This window comes from Lissotriton vulgaris, chromosome 8, assembly GCF_964263255.1.
Source record: "Lissotriton vulgaris chromosome 8, aLisVul1.2, whole genome shotgun sequence".
NCBI classification, from domain to species: domain Eukaryota; kingdom Metazoa; phylum Chordata; class Amphibia; order Caudata; family Salamandridae; genus Lissotriton; species Lissotriton vulgaris.
Genome location: NC_141696.1, coordinates 358,273,721 through 358,293,442, shown reverse-complemented (window position 1 = coordinate 358,293,442; position 19,722 = coordinate 358,273,721). Strand labels below are relative to the sequence as shown.

The 19,722-nt window shown below is 44.0% G+C and overlaps 1 protein-coding gene across 1 annotated transcript in view; it reads right to left on the bottom strand.

Annotated features, from left to right (window-relative positions):
• Positions 1–1,406: 1,406 nt before the first annotated feature.
• Positions 1,407–19,722, bottom strand: part of RPL8 (ribosomal protein L8) — a 35,261-nt gene continuing 16,945 nt past the window's right edge. The window contains exons 3-5 of the mRNA XM_086934123.1: positions 4,062–4,280; positions 2,126–2,241; positions 1,407–1,606 (exon numbers count right to left, since the gene is read on the bottom strand). Of these exons, the coding sequence (XP_086790249.1) occupies positions 1,448–1,606; positions 2,126–2,241; positions 4,062–4,280 (494 nt within the window). The 3' untranslated portion in view covers positions 1,407–1,447. The remainder of the gene's footprint in view (positions 1,607–2,125; positions 2,242–4,061; positions 4,281–19,722) is intronic.

The window sequence follows — 19,722 nt, the reverse complement described above, 5'->3', positions numbered from 1 at the left end:
CTAGGTTTTGGCACCCCACAGGGTGTTGGCATTAGATTCCTGTTTTTGCCACCTCTGAAAACTGCATAAGTCACTGACTCCCGTCCCACACCCCTCCCCTCTACCCCAAGGGCACTTTTGTTTACAAATGGCTGGTGTAGAGCTCACTCGAGGGGCGGAGCCCCGGAAAGCATCAACAAAAACGTTTCATGTTACTGTAGGCAGGCACAGCCTTAGAAACAGGAAGAGGGTGTGGCGAGTCAACTCTGCTGTAGCATGGCAGTAGTATTTTCCATATAAATACAGGCAAAGGAAAACGTGTTTCCCGTCTGTATTTATATGTAAAAATCAGTTTAAGTGGAAAACCAGGCGCCCTATTTATAAGACTAATGTCAACCCTCAACTCATTTTAACCCCTTCCATGCTGGTGACGAACCCCAGCCGTCACGCTCTGCGGCGCTCGTGTGCTGATGACGGCTGGGGTTCGTCACAGCCCGCCCCGTTCTTTTGTTTACCGCACAGCGGCGGAAACGGCCCAGCATGGAAGGGGTTAATTTTCTTAAAACCCCAAAATTTGAATACTAAAAGCCTATTTTCTTTTTATAATTTTATAAATGGACGCTAATTCTTCAGTTGCTATCCCATCAGCAGCAGGCCTCGACTGCTCACCCACACTAGCATGAGATTGTCAAGTGCATTAAGGAACTATACAAAGAAAAGGTAACCAGTTAAAGAAAAGAAGCGCACAGCAATCCAGGGAAAGTAACACAATTGTCCATGAGTGGTGCTCCAGGAAGATAACAGGGTTGGTTACCTCAACCCCACACATATCCCCCCAATTGGGTGGGATTAAACAAAGATACAAACAATTGCTCTTCCAAGCACTCAAAAAGTCTATATTAAAGTAGAGAAGAATCCTTCAGTAGTCGTAGTTCCAGTCGACAGCATCCAAAATGTTATTATTCCAAAGAAATCAAAGTTCCAATTCACAAAGAAAATGCACAGCCAACAGTACCATTTCCGTCATTTTCAGAATCATCTTTATGGTGACACTAGATGTAGTGTCACTGTATACGAATATTTATTATCGATTGGGAGTGCAGGCCTTGGACTACTTTCGGAGTAGGAGACCGGCTGAGTATTATGACCACACACTGATGAGTCTGAAAATGACGGAAATGGTACTGTGTTGGCTGTGCATTTTCTTTGTGAATTGGAACTTTGATTTCTTTGGAACAACAACATTTTGGATCCGGTTGAAAGGAACTACGACTACTGGAGGATTCTGCTCTACTTTAATATTGGTTAACAACTTACACTAATGCAAGAAAAGCGCGCTCGACTTTGCAATAATTGACCATGTGAACTCATCTTAAGGCGATTGTTCTTTAAGCAAATGTGGCATAAAACACCTTCAAGAGACCGCATTCTTTCAAATGGTTTATTTTTTTGCAAAACAGACTGTAGCTTAGTTTTCCTTTTCCTGCACTGTCTTTGTACCACGCAGTCTGCCAGTACGACGAGCAGCAATAAGACCAACTTTGCGTCCAGCTGGGGCATCTCTCCTGATGGTTGAAGGCTTACCAATATGTTGATGGTTACCACCACCAAAGGGATGTTCAACAGGCTGCGAGGAAAGAGGTTAAATGATCAGTAATAGCCATTTATTATCAATAAGGCAATTAAAGAGAAAATGTATTGTCAATCATGCTGTGTATACACAATAAGCAACTTTTGTGTACGGAATTAGTCTATATTGAGCAGCAGCACTCTCAAGAAACCTCCCCAAGGCGTACAAGATTGCAGAAACAACCTTGCTAGTATTTGGACAACTGAAGAAAACAAAACATGATTTCTCACTACCTTTAAGCCATGCAGTTACCACTAAGTAACTGTATCAGGAAGAGAATAAGTTATGCAACTTACTGTGCATTTAGGTATCTGCCAACTTGATCCTAAACGGCTTCAAGGTACCAACCCACAACAAGCATCACATTGGTCAGGCACACTTACATTCTAAACTAAGAGTAGCATGATTGTATAAGCTTTGCAACCAAGGCCAAATTGAGGACACATTATAAACTATCAACTGGAGATTGGGATGGATATGTAACCTAGTCAAATAGTTTAACAAAACAAAACTTACGTTCATAGCCACACCACGGACACGTGGCCAGCAGTTTCGCTTAGCCTTGTATTTATGGTAAGCACGACCTGCCTTTAGGATTGGTTTGTCAATTCGACCACCACCAGCAACAACACCTGAAACACAGAAAATGGAAACAAAATGTGGTAAGGGGTATTTACACGTAAACTGAATCTTTTGCAACTTAAAAAGGTAACATTTGCATCCTTGGGTATTTGTTTTGAAATATTACAGTTTCAGAGTACAGTGGAAATAACTTCCTTTTCTAGAAAGTGAAAATCAAAACCATTTAAATGCGGACACCTAAAGTTAGGAGGACGGTTCCATAAGCTGTTCAGAAACCTCATTGTTTATGACATGATGGATCAATAACACGTAGGAACTCAATGGAAAACGACAATGTACTGCCAAATACTCAAGTTTAAAGATAATTGCAAATGCTGCACGTGGACACATTGAGGTGTCCAAACGGGTTTCTCATTAAATTATGCCATTAAACGCATTGACTGGGCAGTGCTGCATCAGAAAATAACAGTGAAAGATTTCAATGGAAGTTCAGTTTTACTGGAGACGTCAGGGGAGTTGCAGTAGCGTTCTAGCTGCAAATATGGCAGCATTTACTCAAATACATTTAATAAGAGCGTCCAGTTTCACTGTGCCACAGAATTCAAAGCGATCTGCAATATAATCTACTGTAGAGGACATCCAATTCCTAAGAACAACGTCAGAGGCAAGGTCATGAATGACCCAGTGTATCTGTGCTGGCCGAGATTTTACACTGTTCATGATGAACACTGCGTAAAATACTGCAAGGGTATGTGGATATGAAGGACGTCATTCTTTAGTTTTGATCATGCTCTTTACACTAATCTCAGTCTGGCATTATCAGTGGCAAAGGCACACAGCCTAAACTGCCTTAAATGCTCGCCAGATGTGGGCACTTGGCATCCCATACATTTATTATGACTATTTTGCCTCTATGAGGTCTTGCAAAACTATATGGTGTCATTCTGCAGTGGTATGCGGTAAACGCAGCTTTAAGGCCACCCAGGATTTAAACCGAAATATTGCCTGGATAAAATAGACATGAATATCCACCCAGCAGCCTAACCCAAGTCTAAAGATTGGCATTCTCCATCAAACCATCAGTTATAGAGCTCTATTTACAGCTTGTGGAGCTCCTAAAAACAAATATGGAATGTGATGGTACAGGAAGCAACAGAAAGTATTAGGTTCACAGGTTAAAAAAATATGCTAGATTTAAACGCAAAACATGTACATTAAAAAAGTGTACCAGAAAGCATGTAGTGCGGGCCGTTGATAATCAAGTTTACTAAGCTTTATGTCTCAACCTCTGTAGCTAATAAAGGTAGCTAATTTTTTTCAAGTTGATGGTTTGGAAATCTATTAAAACTATTTTTTAATTTTAGCGGAAAATTAGTGCCACCCATTCACAATCCATCCCTTACAGTTTTAGCATGATCGATGTGCTACGCCTTAAACGTTAATCTGACCAAGTAAGACGCCACTGCAGTCACAAATGGTTATGGTTGACAAAGGAGATTCCAAGCAATGAACAAGGTTCCTAAAGATCTGCATGAGGAGAGCTGAATCAGTAGCACGTATGGTTGCAACTTCCAGGATTATTAATCTAAACAGGGCAAGCAAGCTTTTTGGCAAACTGATAAGCAGCCAAACTGGCATTTGAAAGATATGAGGGGAAGCAAAGTCACTGAGAGAAATGTTTCCACTTAACAGGCTTTTCAGTTTCAGAATGGTTTCGAAAGTGCTGTGGATAAATCTAGAGAATAATCAACATAGTAAATATGATTGTTATATCTAGCCAATGGAAAGCCACTTTTGGATACAGAGGGGAACAATTAATCAAATCATAATCTTGATGATCGAAACGTATTTCTTTAGCATGGTTACTTACCAACAATAGCTCTGTTTGCAGAGGAGACAACCTTCTTAGAACCTGAAGGAAGCTTAACCCGTGTTTTCTTAGTTTCAGGATTGTGAGAGATTACTGTAGCATAGTTTCCAGACGCACGGGCCAGCTTGCCTCGATCACCTGGCTTCTCTTCAACACAACATATGATGGTACCTTCAGGCATGGTTCCAACGGGGAGGACATTGCCAATATTCAACTGGGCTGGAACAAAGGAAACAAAATGTGTTACTTATAACTACATGCATGGAAACATGAACTTCCAAAATCTCATTCAGAACTTTGTTTTGTTCATCTAATTATCGCTCCCAGAGGAGGGTTGTGGGTGTGAATGCAGATCACATTTTATCCTCTTCTTCACTGGGCAAAAAAAAAATCAGTTTAGGACCCTCAACACCAACTCAATGGCAAAACCCCACACCATCAAATTGCATTCTGATGCGTTGGTTAACTACAATCAAAGTTTCGCAATTTGGTCTAGGAGAACGTTACAGCGTTTATCAAACAACCATATTCCTAAGACAGTAAAAGTAGGCTTATTTTAATGTGCACTAAGCGAGGGAAAGCCATTAGAACCCATTAAAACCAGCCCAAGTGACATGGCAAACAGAGCCAGGGAAATATGGAGAGGTTCCCCTCATGTGACACTACAAAAGAACACTGAATAGGTCAGGCACGACGAAATTGATTGCTAACCTATAACCATCACTGGTACAGGATAAAGGAGGGAACAGAGCAAGTGTGGAAGCGATGGAAAACAGACTGACCTGAACCATTAACAGATTAGAAAATAGCATGCAAGCGAAATCGCAACCAATGCGAGATTAAAATTTAATTACCTCCACAAAACCACAAGAACAGGATTAGACCCAACAAGATCTTCAAATTTTAACAGGTCTGGTGAACTTGTGGCCAATTTTCTACATATAGATGCAACACAATGCGTACGTATTACCATATGCTGGGCCAGATCATTAGTATAAACCGCAGAGGAGGGACATGGAGGAATAAGCACCAGCCGATAGAAGAACAAAATACCAACACAAGATCTGCCATAATGGCAAAGAAGAGTCAATCCTAGGGGAATGAATTGTGCTCTTGGATTTAGGAGGGCAAAACACCCCATCACATAGAAACAATACTGAATACTAGGGTAAATGGATTAGTTATTTTGGAGATATCAATAAATTAGAAAAAAATTACAGAAAAACTAGGAAGTGTACGAAGCCAAGACATGTATTTATTCAATATTGAGACGATGATTAAGCTACCGATTGATGTGTGGGGTGACTGGGTAGGAGGCAACAAATGTTTGATGAAAGATCAACTACTAGTTTGCAACCTTTTATTTTGTGCAGTTACATCTCTAAATATTTTACTGAACACCTCCCACCTACGGGATATCACGAGAGCCACAGGCAGATAACACCTGCAAGTGTTTTGTGTTTGACCCAACCAGGCATCAGCTGTACAGTTAGTCCACTTGTGCTTAACGGTCCGCAGAGCAAGCTTGCACCAGAGAAAGACAGCTAAGCCTCCGGTAGAGTGGGACCATTTAGGAAGGGACGTGGCTAATGTCAATAATTTTTCGAGAAATCAATACCACGGAGGTAGGGGGTTACTATATACACCACGGATGTTGGGGGGTTACTAGAGCCCTATGGGATCACCATCACGGACAAAGTGAGAACAAACCTGCAGGTCTTAGACAGATTGGTGAAACTAAATAGGAAAACATGCTGTAGGCACAGCAATTTACGAGGGAGGCTTCCTCGAACGAGTAATCTACAGCTCATGCTGCACAAGTACCAGTTATTCAATGATATCGTACTCCGTTCTTGCCCAAGAACAATTAGGTTCCCCATTTCAGGATGAAAGACCAGATCACCAACCGTAAATTAACTCTGGAACCGTACCAAGATTGCGCAACAAGGGCAATTAACACCATAGCTTATAAATTAGAACATGCAATATTTGCATTTTGATGCAATAAAGACTAGGTGCACGTAGCTCCCAAAACTAGGGGTTTTCCCCCTTAGTTGGCTCTGTATTCAGCCAGGTAGAGTGGCTACATAGCTCGCAGCACATATTGGATGCCCAAATCAGTTTGCTGGTTAACACTAAATTAAAAGGTTAGTGTTACCACAATCCATTTAGCCACACCTGGTTCTGCAATTTATTTAGGAGCTCAAAATTGGGCATCAATTGTTCTGGGTCGCAATTTAGGGCTTAGGAGAACACAGGCAACATGTTAGCTAAACATTAAAATCCTGGACTATCTTTAATACACCTCTTTCTTCCCCAGAAGGAGCATAAAAAATTGGCATTACATTTGATGCTCTCATACCTCAGCGGTCTCCCTCAAGCATCAACAGCACCCCTAAGAGCCTCCCTAAATGCGGCCGCGAGACTCATTTCGGGCTCAAGGAAACACTCATATAACCCCTGACCTGAAATCGCTGAAATGGCTTCCCCTCGAAGCCAGAATACAACTGAAAATTGCGGTTATGACACACTCAGCCATACACCACAAGGCTCCCACCTACCTCACTCAAAAGCTTACTATATCAGGAGGTTCGAGATCCAATAGAAGTACTAAAAGTCTGCTCCTGAAACCTCGCAGATTCCGTAAGGAAAAAACCTACAAGCGCTCCTTCTCAGGAATGGCACCGAGGATCTGGAATGCACTCCCTCCTGAAACGAGGATTATCTCCTCCACTGTACTCTTCAAGAAAGAAGTGAAGGCCATCCTTATGGCCAAGTTTACATGATCCTCACTGTTGCTGCTCAGAGACTATGCACCGATCTTGTAACGTTGGATAATTAGCGATCCATTAACTTTCTGTTCATGTACCGTACCATAGTATTGTCTTTTGAGGGTTTACTGGTATCCACTGATCTCTATGGCAGCTGGATCAGAGTCTCTCTGCACCACCCTATCCTAATGTCTATTTGAATGTTTATTATTATCGCTAGACCTGTATTGTAGCTAGCTCAGACTCAGTACCGTCTTATATTTTTGTCTACTTGAGTGTTCTCTGCTACCTCATGATCTCTATTTTAGTTAGATCAAAGACTCTACACCGCCTTATTTTACTGTCTAGTTGAATGTTTACCTGTATCTTATTGCACATGATTGTTATCCTATTATGCTACCGTGCACTATACTGTACCCAATTACTATGTCTACTCACCCTACTGTGAAGCGCTCTGATATCTGTTAAGATCGCTATATAAAACTTTGAATAAATAAATAAATAAATTACTGCTAGATTATAATCATACCGTAGCAACCAAACGCTATAAAAGAAAGGAAAACTAGGTCCAATTAGAGGACCAACAGATTCTCCATTTTACATCACCTAAACATTGGTGTCTGTTGATCTGGCTAAAGCGTTCATATGGCCAGTGTGTGTATATACACACAGAGGACACAAACATCCTCTGAACTGAGGGAAATAGGGCTCTGATTTATTTAATCTCACCATCTACCTATAAATACACGGACTTCGCACATTAGAACATATTTCAATCCCCAAAAAATTATTTGGGGGAATGCTACATTCTGACCATACGCTTCACAGGCGCGCCCTAAGAACAGGGATGGGTGCAAACAATTTGTAAGCAAACTGAAAGCTTCGACCCATCTAAAAAAAATATATTAGCTGTGTGTTCATTAGGTTTCCTTATGCAGACTCAAATGTTTGCCTTAACATCTGCACACTCAACTTTTGTCCCACATCCGTCGCAGTTCATGCACTGGAATTCTGCTCTAAAACCACTATAAACCACCTTAAATCCAGTACTTCAGCCTCACAATCACTCAGCTGTCTGTTTGGACCATCATCACTTCTACTGGGATGCAAGAGGGACTATGCCATAGCTGAGGAAGTACAGTCAATCCTCATTTGTTGTCGCAATCAATTATGCTTATTTTATTCAACAAAACCACAATTTTGTTCCCCTATGTTCTGTTATGTCCGGCTCATAAAACAAAATGCAAGCCAAACCGAATACCATTACCAATGCTTGTTCTTTGCAGTAGAGGCCATTTGGGTGGGTGGGGAGTGGTAGACAGTGAATTTTACGTCCTGCGTCCAGTTAGCATTTTCTGGTAAACAAGCCAGAAACTCGTACCTATTGCCTCTTAAGGTGCAATGAATATCTTTAGCTATAGCATCCTAAGTCAGATTGGTAGTTATGGCCTTCCTCGACCCACCGCATCAAGCACCAAAGCATCAAGTTTAAACACAGACCTTCAAAAAAATTATTTTGAATTTAACAAGTCCTTCTTCAAACAGATTCAGGGAGTAAGTATAGGCGCAGCTTGCACCCCAAATGTCGCCAATATTTATATGGGCGAATTTGAGGATAATTTTATCTTTAATGAGATCGCTCCCTTCTTTAAAATTATCATTGGCATTGTTTCATCGACGATATTTTGTTTATTTGGAGGGGACCAGAAGAACAGCTTATCGAATTCACTCCCTGGCTTAACCTATGTGATTTCCATCTTAAGTTCAGTACCAACACGAGTAGGAACCGGATCAAATTTTTAGATATATGGATTCAGGCTATTGATGGCATTATTGAAGTTTCATTATATACCAAGCCTACTGCGCAAAACATTACTTCAATATCAATGATTCCACCCACGGAACCAAAAAGATGGCATTCCATTTTGCCAATTTTTAAGGCTGAGACATAATTTTGAGATCCATGCTGAACAACTGAAAAGTAAACTACTACGAGGATATCCACCTAGACTTATTAAAGAGTCCTATAAGAGGGCCAAATATTATAATAGAGATGCCCTATTGCAGAAAAAAATGAGAACAGTGACACTAAACTAGTATGTGTACCCCGCCATTCTAATATCAACAATTCGCTACGTCGGGGGTGTGGCCAACAACATGGCGGGGTAAGACGTGCCGGAGAGGAGCTCCCGGTGCGCTGCAGTTAAATCAGACATTAATCATTGTTCCTGATACCCGAGAAACGGAAAACGTGTACCAGACGTGAGTGAGGAGTCCCCGAAGAGAATAACCCGGAGACTCCGGCCACCGCAGCGGAAGAAATTGTTATAGGCTAATAGCTGGCGCGGCCTGACTTCCCCTAGATGGCGGCCGAATTCGCCCAGACGACCGAGAAGGGACTGTCTTAATGCCTGGCCCGGAGCGCGAGACTGGTGGTGCCTGAACCCTGGTAAGGAAAACAGACGGGAGGACAACGGCGGAATCGGAGCAGTTGCCAGATTGCGAGAGCCCCGATGACACTGGGCTGGTGACAGGAGGCGGCCCCATAGAGGCGCGCGAGACCCCGGCTCAGACGATCGGCTGCAGGGCCGCGCAGAAGCCGGGTGCTACGATAGAGGCGCTGCCCGCGAAGTGAGGAAAGAGGCCGGCGGAGAGAGATCAGTCTCTTGTATGCCAGCCCCAGTGCTAGGGTGAATGGGGCGTTATCGGAGGCCTTCCCGATTCAACGAGGCACCAGGCAGGGATGCCCTTTACCCCCCTGTTTGCGCTATCCATTGAAGTGCTGGCATGTGCAGTGAGACAAAAAGGTAGGAATTACCGGGTTCCGGATGGGGCCAGCGGACGGAGCAGACGAGAAGCTGTCCCTGTACGCGGACGATGTACTACTCTATGTTACACACCCGGACACTACCATACCGGCACGGTTTGAAGAATTAGACCACTACGGGAATAACCCAGGGTACCAGATTAACGGGCACAAGTCGATGATGTACGATCCACAAGGTAGGGAGGACTGGCCCATGCTGCCCAAGAGACTGAAAACTAGGGAGGGGTTTATGTACTTAGGAATATTAGTCACGACTGATGGTAATCTCTCCTACGAACGTAATATCAGCCGGGTCCTACGCACTTTGTGACGACGCTAGCAGATGGCAATCACTCCCACTGACGATTCTGAGGCGGGCAGCTATGTTTAAAATGGTCACGCTCCTCAGATTTCTATACGCATTTCAGAATGAATACTTTCCCTTGCCATGCAAGACATTCCAAGACATCCATGCTGCGTTGAGGTCCTATCTGTGGCTGGTTAAGCAGCCTAAAGTAGCTCTCTCGACCTACAGAGACATCAATACGATGGTGGAATATCCTTGCCTGACCTAGAGGCCTATTACTGGGCAGCTAGAACGACAAGATGTATTTACAACAAGATGGGCAGCCATAGCTGTCTTCATTACATCCATGGAGAAAGGGCAGGCCAGATTACTACCGGCTACTAGAATCACACTGGGAGCATGGAAGAGGGCGACAAAGGCAATACAGTGGGAACACAAACCGACGAAGCAAACCCCACTGTGGCACTGCACCTGGCTGAAGGAATTACACAAGTTGAAGGGGTTCCAGGAGTGGGATGCCATTGGTATCTCTACTCTAGGGGATGTGATTAGGAAAGGGGTGTTACAATCCATCCCGTTGCTCCAAAAGGAGTATGGACTACACCACTCCCAGCTCTTTAAATATATGCCCCTCAGACATGCATGGAGGGCGGAAGGGCCATCGCAGGAGGCACTCCCCGAATATGCCCCACTAGAAGGCCGCCTTTTACAGGAACAAATCCCAGGGAAAGCTGTGTCCTCGACATAAAACCATCATGAATAATAGACCAAACAAATTAGAAAGCCTCAGGAACACATGGGTACGGGAGGTGGGAGAAATGGATGATGTAGATGGGGGGGGGGGGGGGGGGGGGGGGGGGTAATACTGATGCACCCTAGAGAGGTAGCAATCAAATCACGCCTCAGTTTGTTCCAATTTAAGGTCCTGCATAGGTCATATTTTGATAGAGTACGGCTTTATAGATAGGGGAGGATACTAGACTCATGCTGTCTACGCTGTGGCCATGATGGGGGAGACTTCCTGCACACTATTTGGTCCTGTCCCCGCATTCAAACGTATTGGGGGGGGATGTCTTAGCTGAACTGGGGGAGGTGCTGGAGACAGACATCCCGCCGGACCCGAAGGTAGTACTATTAGGAATGACTAATGATGTGGACCTAGCACGCTCACTCCTGATTTTTCTGGGGCTGGCCTTGGTAGTGGCCAAAAGGGATATAGCTAGGAAATGGGGGGGCGTCTGATGCTCCGCTGCTTGAGGAATGGAGAAGGGGCATGGACCTATACAGGGCAGCCAAAAGGGTCACATATCGGGCGAGGGGCTGCCCGAAGAAATTTCGTAGAGTGTGGGGCAAATGGAGACACTATCACGGCCTTGATGGAGGACTAAGATCGCAGACACTTGCAGGCTTGGGTATCAGAGAGGGAGTGAACATTTGGGGCTGGGAGATATCAATGCAATGGACTCTGATGTTCGTACTGGGGGCTACTTAGGCGCTGGACTTTGGGGACTGACGCATAGGGAGGGCTGGGAGGGGAGGAGGCGTTGGGAAAGGTGCTTAATAATGATGTGCATGTTCTTTGTGTTCTTGGCTGCAAGCGAAATGGAAATGGTGCAAAAACAAACGAGGGGAGAATATGGGGTGGGGGAAAAAGTTGTACTTTGTTCATAATATACTATGTACTGCGATATACTATGCAGTCGCAATTAAAGAAGTTTCCAACAATGAGCTACGTCCGATCATATGCTCACAATGGCATATTCTTAACGCTGGAACCCAAGAATCATCTATGCCTAAACCCATGTTTGCCTTTCGCCGCAACAAAAATCTTCGAAATCATTTGGGTCACTTCAAGTTTGACACTACCCGCAAACTGTCCACCACTGGCAGTCAACCCATCAATGGTACCTACAAAAGTGGCAATTGCCATGCATGCAGTTCAGCAATAGTATCAGCTGAATTGGTATGGGGCAGAAGAAAGTTCTTTCAATGAAATGACCAATTGTCGATCTGCTAACGTCATTTATCTTCTTTTGTGCCCATGCAACAAGGTGTATGTGGGTGAGACTAGCAGAGAGTTTAGAGTTAGACTCCGTGAACATAAATCTGCAATTAAGAACAGCAGGAGAGGGGCTACTCTAGTGGCACATTGACTCGAAAAACAACTCGCTAACAGATATTAAATGGATCATTTTGAAAAAAAGTCCATAACCCGAAGGATAATAACAAATGGCCTGAAAGGAAAGAAGTGTATTGGATTTACACTCTCCAGACTGCTGTCACAGGGTTGAATGAATGTATACCCTTTCAGAATGCTTTACTTTGACCTACCCCCCCCTTTTTTGGTCTTAGTTTCTATTACTGGTCTAGGTTTTGAACCAGTCAGTTCTGTATCAGGCTGCTAGCAACTTTGATTATGGTCTTTGTATTCCTATAGACCATAGTTACTAGCTCTCGGAGTCTGTCCGTTTTTGTCTAGGCATTATATTTAGTACACTTTGGGGGACTATCAGTCTCCATTATTATTTTAGAATTGTATTATTTCGATTAATTTTTCAGATCTATAGTCTACCCCACGGTCACATTAGCGCGGGTTAGACTATTCCTCCTTTTTAGCATTTCGACTATCAGGCGGATGTCAGAGGGTGTATTGTGTTTATTAAGTCTTTCACTTTCCTGCGAGTGCTTGATTGCCACTAGGTCGTTTGGAGCCCAGTCATTCTAATATGGCGCCTGCATCTGGGCGGTTTCTATCGAGGACGCCTTTCTGACTGGGACCTCTGATATTTTTTCTATGTCGGGCTATATATGTTTTTTGTTAGCTTATATTTTATAAAAAATCATTTTCTTACTTTAGAGTTACCATTTGCTTTTGAGTGCGTTTGGATCCGTAAACATGCCTCCAAAATGGCGCCCATTATCCGAAAGCCTGCGCTGCAGGTCCGCGGTCTATGCATTTCTTCCCGCCCCATGTAGCTCAGGTGTTCGCAGTCGTCATCAGCATACATATATTGGAAGCAGATACGCGAGCTGTGAGTAATTCATTTTACTTACGGACACCCTGCATGCTGAGGATTTGCCTTATCTGTCCATGTTTGAGCTCGGGGAACACTATAGGAATTTGTACTCTGTTTATTTTGGGATCCAGTAGTTAGTTCGGCTATCACCGATATGCCCGGTTCATTATTTATAGCCGGTATAAACTAAACGGAAAAACTCATTGTGTACTGGGGGTCCTTTCTGGCACTTTGGTAACAACCTATATGTTTATTCTGTTTAGGCACCCGGTTGAGGTTACGGAGTCCTATTACGTTTGCCTCCACGAAGGTTTTTTCGAAAGTACAGTCATCCTGCGACATTATCGGCGCTTGTTTAGTAGGTATGTGGGAGGTTTATCGTTGCTCCGGATAGCTATTAAAGACATCTGAGTAGGGATAACTTAATTTGTCCCCATGTGCATTGCACAAGGACTTTGGCCATATTAAGAACTGAAGGGGGTACAGTTTCTCCTCTTCCATATTCAGGAATTCGTTCCATTCATTACTGCCCCATTTCTCCAAGGGTAAGTTGGGCACCCCAGGTGATATTTTTTGGCAGTGCATTTGTTGTTTTACCCTTTGGTCACTCTACGGTATAGGGTGTGCTCTATTTCGCAGGGCCTTAGGCCTTCATCACTGGAGGAGTATTCCCCGGTGTTAGTGACTACACTAGGGTTCTGAGACGCATTCCCAGTCCAGCTATGTTTGGCCAAGATAGATAGTTTTTCATTGCAGATCAGTTTTTAAAGTTTTGCCTTTGTTTATAGATCAGGCTACCTTCTGACTCACGAGACTCCTGCACCTAACAATTAATCAATATGGTGCAACTTAACCGCCCTTGCATCTTTGATACCTAAGCGAAGTATGTGGAATGTTTTGAATACCCCTTTTTATCTGGTATTTATATCTTTGCTTCACTAAGGGTATTCACATGCATTTCCATTTTTTCACAGGTAATTGGTACTTTCCATCTTCACCAAAAGGTTTATTCGGGCTCCTACTGGTCTTTGATATATCCTTCGTGTCTCTCCCTCTTGGCACTTTTCTGTTCGTGAATTACTTTACACACTGGTGTTGGTTTTTTCCGCAGCCTATTGTCATAGTTTTGAATTGTATATCAAGAAAATGTATAACTATACATTTCATGTTCCATTGTCCCTTACAGATGATATAATCATGTTGATAGGATTGATTTCTAAATATTAAGGAAAGTTCAGTCTACAAGAAATTATAGTTTTTGCGCCCTGACGAAGAAACTGTGGACACGGATCTTATTCCGAAACCCGCGTCGGCGCCACCTTTTGTTATAATGTGTGTGCATATATTTTTATGTATCATTATCACTGTGATGTTTTGTCTAAGTTATTGCACTGTGGTTTAGTGATGTATGGTATGATTGATGAATGTGAGGATGTGTGGTGTTATTAGATGTATGAATTTAGGATGTTCGTTTTTTTGGGACATTGTATTTTGGATGACGCTATTTAGTTATGATTATATCTTTTATGTCCAAAAATAAAAAGCATGTTTGTCAAATAATCTTGTGTTGTGGGACAATGTTGATGTATATTTAATGAAGCATATAGTACCTATATATTATTGTGTTACCTAGGAGAGGTTTTTTCTCGTTCTGATGTGTTCCCTGCCTCCCTCTCCTGGTATCTTTTGAATTAAGGGACCCTCTGTTTATTGAGTTTATTCTTATTGGCAGGCATTACAGCATCAACATTATCAAATCATTTAATCCGATAGATGGATCTTGCGCTGCATCAGAAGGACGGTCAGACAATGTTTAGGAAGTATGAATCTATTCTCAGTGATGGACTTCAATGCTACAGAACTTGACTTTCAATAATTACCATATTTGGGTAAAGTTGGAGAAAACAAACTTCAATTTCTTTGAAAACTACCCAATCGGAACAGACTGGGGGAGAAAGATTCCTTTCACATCAGCCTGCCCAGAGAAGGGTGTATAGGGTCTCTGCATAGATTCCCAGATTTAAATGGCCAGTAAGTACCCCAGTGAACGATCTGATATGGACAAAGAAATCTGTACGAGGAGGTTTAGTTAGAAGACTGGTGGCATACATCGGTCTGTAACGCACACCTCTTTGAATGCTCTGGTTAACAGATTAGGGTCAGACCCAAATCAGTTTGTATTCTGTCTAAATGTATTTGGGTCCATTTAGTTGGCAAGTGAACAAGAGCAGACACTGGGAATTAAAGCACACCACCTCTAAGGCATTCCTGAAAAAGCAACAGGTGGCAAATCCTAAAACACTTCCAAATTACCAACCTTCATTTAAACTCCAAGATGTGTGAACTACATATAATAGCCCAAGAACAGAACAGTGAAGATGGCTCCTTCAACCTCAAAGACAACTCTGCCAAAAAAGTTATTGTAATGCTCCACAGCTTACACTATGCAGAAAATGGTACATTGTTCAAACTACTGTGGGACGGAAGTAAATCCCTGACAATGCCCATGAACCCATTTGATTGTTTAAGAACCAATAGCAAAACAAAGGTGAAACTAATCAACCAAATAGTTCTCAAAAGGATGTGCTAGTGTCCCACCGGAGATTTTAAGCACATGCAACTGAACAGCAGTCTTTCAAAACGTTAATGGATACCCATATCCAATCCCACCTCGAAATTTAAATTATGAGCAGGGAAACTCGAGCCAAAATGCTCCGAAAGCAAACTGAGCTCGAGGATACGAATTGTTCTGTAATGCTAAACCCATAAAGTAGATTCTTAAATACAATGATTATAATTCACAAGAGACTGACAGGCTACTGGGAATACAAAATCAGCCAATGACTAAACATGTCAAAGTAAGAATTCAGATGACTGCATGAAAGCACTCCTGACAATATACAGCCGAATAAAATTAATTAACCACAAGACCTAATGTCACAGATGTAGACAATTCTCCCACTACATTCTGGGTTTTACAACAGCCTCGTTAAGTAAGACCCACATAAATGGAACTCACTCAACTACAGACTGGGGTACAGTGTTATTGTGCATTAGCAAGAAACTAAGTGCTAAAGCTCTGTGGCAGGAGGCAAAGTTGCGAACTTAAAGTGCAGTATTGCATACCCAAGCTGGCAAAGTGGAGTCATGAGCAGAATGGTGAAATCACCCCAGAAGAGCAAAGTTTTTAAATACAAAGTCAATGGCATGAGTGGAGCTCTCACACTGCTCCCTCAGATTGTGAAATAGACTGGGCTATCTAAATTTAAGCATAGTACAAGTGACGTAGGCCCACTAGCTTGTGGTAACAGTAGATAGCCTTGCATGAATACTCATCCAAAGTGCACAGTAAACTACTCAACTAAGAAGTGGGAGACAAATTTCACTGAAGTACCTAGAAACATCTCCCACTGGTGCATACTGTAGGAGAGTAGGGTCTGCAATCCTATGATCACCCAGATTTTTGCTTTTGTTTCACTGGTTTACGACTTTCTCTGGCTGTGGGCCTGCCAATCAGACCCACAGCCTGGCTGTTCTCTTTCTAAATTACTTCATGTACCCTAGGTGCATCTACCAATTGGTACTGGGCCACCTTATCAGACCCTGTAACTCAGGGCATAGGTGTACCCAGGGCTACCAGGGGCTGCAGCATGTATTATGCCACCCCTGGCTGGCCTCCTAAATTTGACACAACTGGCTGCATGACAGCTGGGGCAAAGTCGTGTAATCACCCTTTGCTGTAGGTGTAGTATACCTATACCTAACCCTAAAATGGACACACAGATTCCTATCAGTCACTCCTATGGCAGGCCTTGACAATCCTGAAGGCAGAGTGCTTGGAATCATGTGAGATGGTGCTCTGGCATGAGCTGAGCCTGTCTGCAGCTTGCGGAATCAAGTCCTAATAGCTGTTCCATGATGTCGCATACCATATACTCTTAAGTGCATTATAATCCTCGCGGTTAAATGCTATCTTTGGTATTGCTTTATCAAAACATGTCGAGTAAGGTGTCATACGAATTGGAATACTAACCCCTCGCCAATTCTGGCGACGGGGTTAGCATTCCACCCTTCTAGAGGGACACGACATGTATGTAACTGTGAACCCCGGTTAAAGTTAACTGAAGCCTCAGCTCCACAAAATGGATGCTGCCACCACAGACACGAGTCTGACCCCCTGCAGCTGGGAGTCCTTCCAGCGAGGGGAGCCTGGACAAAGGGTTTCCTGTCAGGGGCGGTGCTAGCACCGTCCCAGACATGGTTTTGTGTATCCTGGGTAGGCAGGGCTTTACAGGAAGGTGACTGCTGAGTGGCACCCCGGTGCTCACTACGCATAGGCCGGTCTGAACCAGTTCCAGGGGCACACCAGCCCCTGGCCTGGGGAAGTCCGGCATGGCTGAGGGGTGTAACCACCCCCCACCTAGTCCCACCCATAGGCAGGACCTAGTCACCGGGTCAGCCCCCTTTTTTAGTATAAAGATGGGAGCGGGCCCCCTGTTAAAATTAGATCATCTTTGGAATCAAGATACCACTTTCTTCGAAAGGACTTCACGATTTCTTCTTCAAGATTCTCCCTTGTGGCTAAGGAGTAGTCACCCTGCATCAAGCGGGCACCATCCTAAAGAACACTGCGGTCTGCTGCAAGTCCTTCATCACGAATCCGACGACCCAGCACGACGAGACCCGGCTTCCCTGGCACCTCTGACCTCTACTCACCTCTACAGCAAAGCTGAGAACCGTGAGTGCGACGAGACCTCAAGGGACCGACGATCGCCAAGACTGCACGACATCTTTATTGCAAGCCCACCGAGTCTTCCACTGGTGAGTGCTTTGGGGTCCGAGAAGCCCCAACCCTGCGCAGCTCCAGCACCCAAGATCAGCCTCCCTGCATCTCCACGATCGGCGTGGGGCCCTTCTGCTGTTTGCTGTGCACCGCGTTGTTTGGCTACTAGCCGGCTGGCTTGTGGCCTTCTGAACGACGCCCGACGACAACTCTTCTGCTGGTCTGGTTGCTCCAGGCTGGCCCTTGCTTCCTTGTTCAAGAGAGGCACCCCGGACCCTCCTGGTCCACTCCAGACGCCATTTTAGGTCCACCGCGTGGGCTTGAATTTGCCAAGGCTTTGTTGCCCAATCCTGGGTCCAGCGACGCCGACAGCTTCCATCTTCGTGGGACAGCTCGATCCTCCATCCTGGTCGCCGACAACGCCTCCTGGTCCGTGAGATCTTCGAGTCAAGCGTCACCCACTCACCTGGTCGAGGTGGCTACCATCCGGTGCCCTCCTGGTGCCCACTGACTACTGGCTAGTAGTCTCGAACTTGGTCCCCTCTGCTTTCAGGTGTCATCTATCTTCAAGATCCAGGCTTGGATCCGACTGACTTTCTTCACTGGTCACCGGCCAGCATCTTTTCTTCCGGCTCCTGGTCCGTCTACGAGGATTCCCGACGTCTTTTCAGACCTATGCAGCTGCAGCCCCTGGGCTAGGTAACTTCGGCATTTCGGTGCCCCAGCATAGCCTCACTATCCAAGGGTCAGAATCTACTTTCGTTTTCTCCCTACCAGGTCGGGTTCGCCCGAGAACACTAACTTTCTAATTCCTAGCTACCATAGACTTTTGTCCCGCATCTCGCGTGAGAGTGCACACACTGCACCCGAGTCCCCTAGGCCTCCTAGAAGTAATCTAACGATTCCCTAGTCAAGTCCTAGCGATTCCAAAAGCTATTAGTACTGTACTTACCTGCTAGGAATTTCGCATTCCACTTTCAGAGTATATGGTTTTCCGTGCCCCTCGGGCATTTGTATATACTGTGCTAACTTAAGTATTTTTGTAAGAGTTTTGGTTTGTGCTTAGTACCCTGTCCTCATAAAGAGTACAGGGCTGTTGTGATTCTTAATAAATATCTTGTTTATTTTCATAACACTTGTGTGGTGTCCTTTCACTGGGTATTCAAGGGGTATATGTGTGGTAAACAGCTGGCTTAACACGCCCTCTCGAGTCTTTAGCCTTAGACTGCTCGTATCCATGCTACTAGGATAGCTGGTCTATAAGGTTGACTTACAACCAATCATCAATAAGGGTTGCTGGACTGATACATAGTGTTCACTAGAATAGTGAGCACTGCATATCAGGCCACCTTCTCACACATACAGAGAACATCCTGCTACCTCAAAAACTAAGGCCGCTTGAGAAGAAAAAACAAAGAAAGTCGGAAAACTGAAATGGCACAACAGCACAAGGACTTAGCCCTCACAAAAGTACCTGCCGCAACTTAATAGTGCCACTAATATAAGCAATTCTTACAAAATACTGATCACAATACCACACTGAAAATAAACCTTAAAAACAGCTGAGCAATACATGATGCTGCTGAAGCCTCGAAGATTTCGTAAGGAAAAAACCTATAAACGCTCCTTCTCAGGAATGGCGCCCAGGATCTGGAACTCACTCCCTCCTGAAACCAGGCTCATCTCCTCCAACAAACTAAAGTAAAAGCGATCCTCATGGCTAAATACACATGATCTATTATTCTGTATTTCTCAGGACTCCGCTCTGTACTACTTGCCTGACCCCTTGGACTATTTGTATTACTTGTATTATCGACTTACTTGATTGTATACGTTCCCTCTTTGTATATTTTTATATTATTGACGTACGTGTCTGACTCTGCATACTGTACCTACACCAACTGAACTATTCCTACTCTTGTATTACTGATGCACCTGTGTGACTATGCTCCCTGTACTCACCTACCTCAACTATGC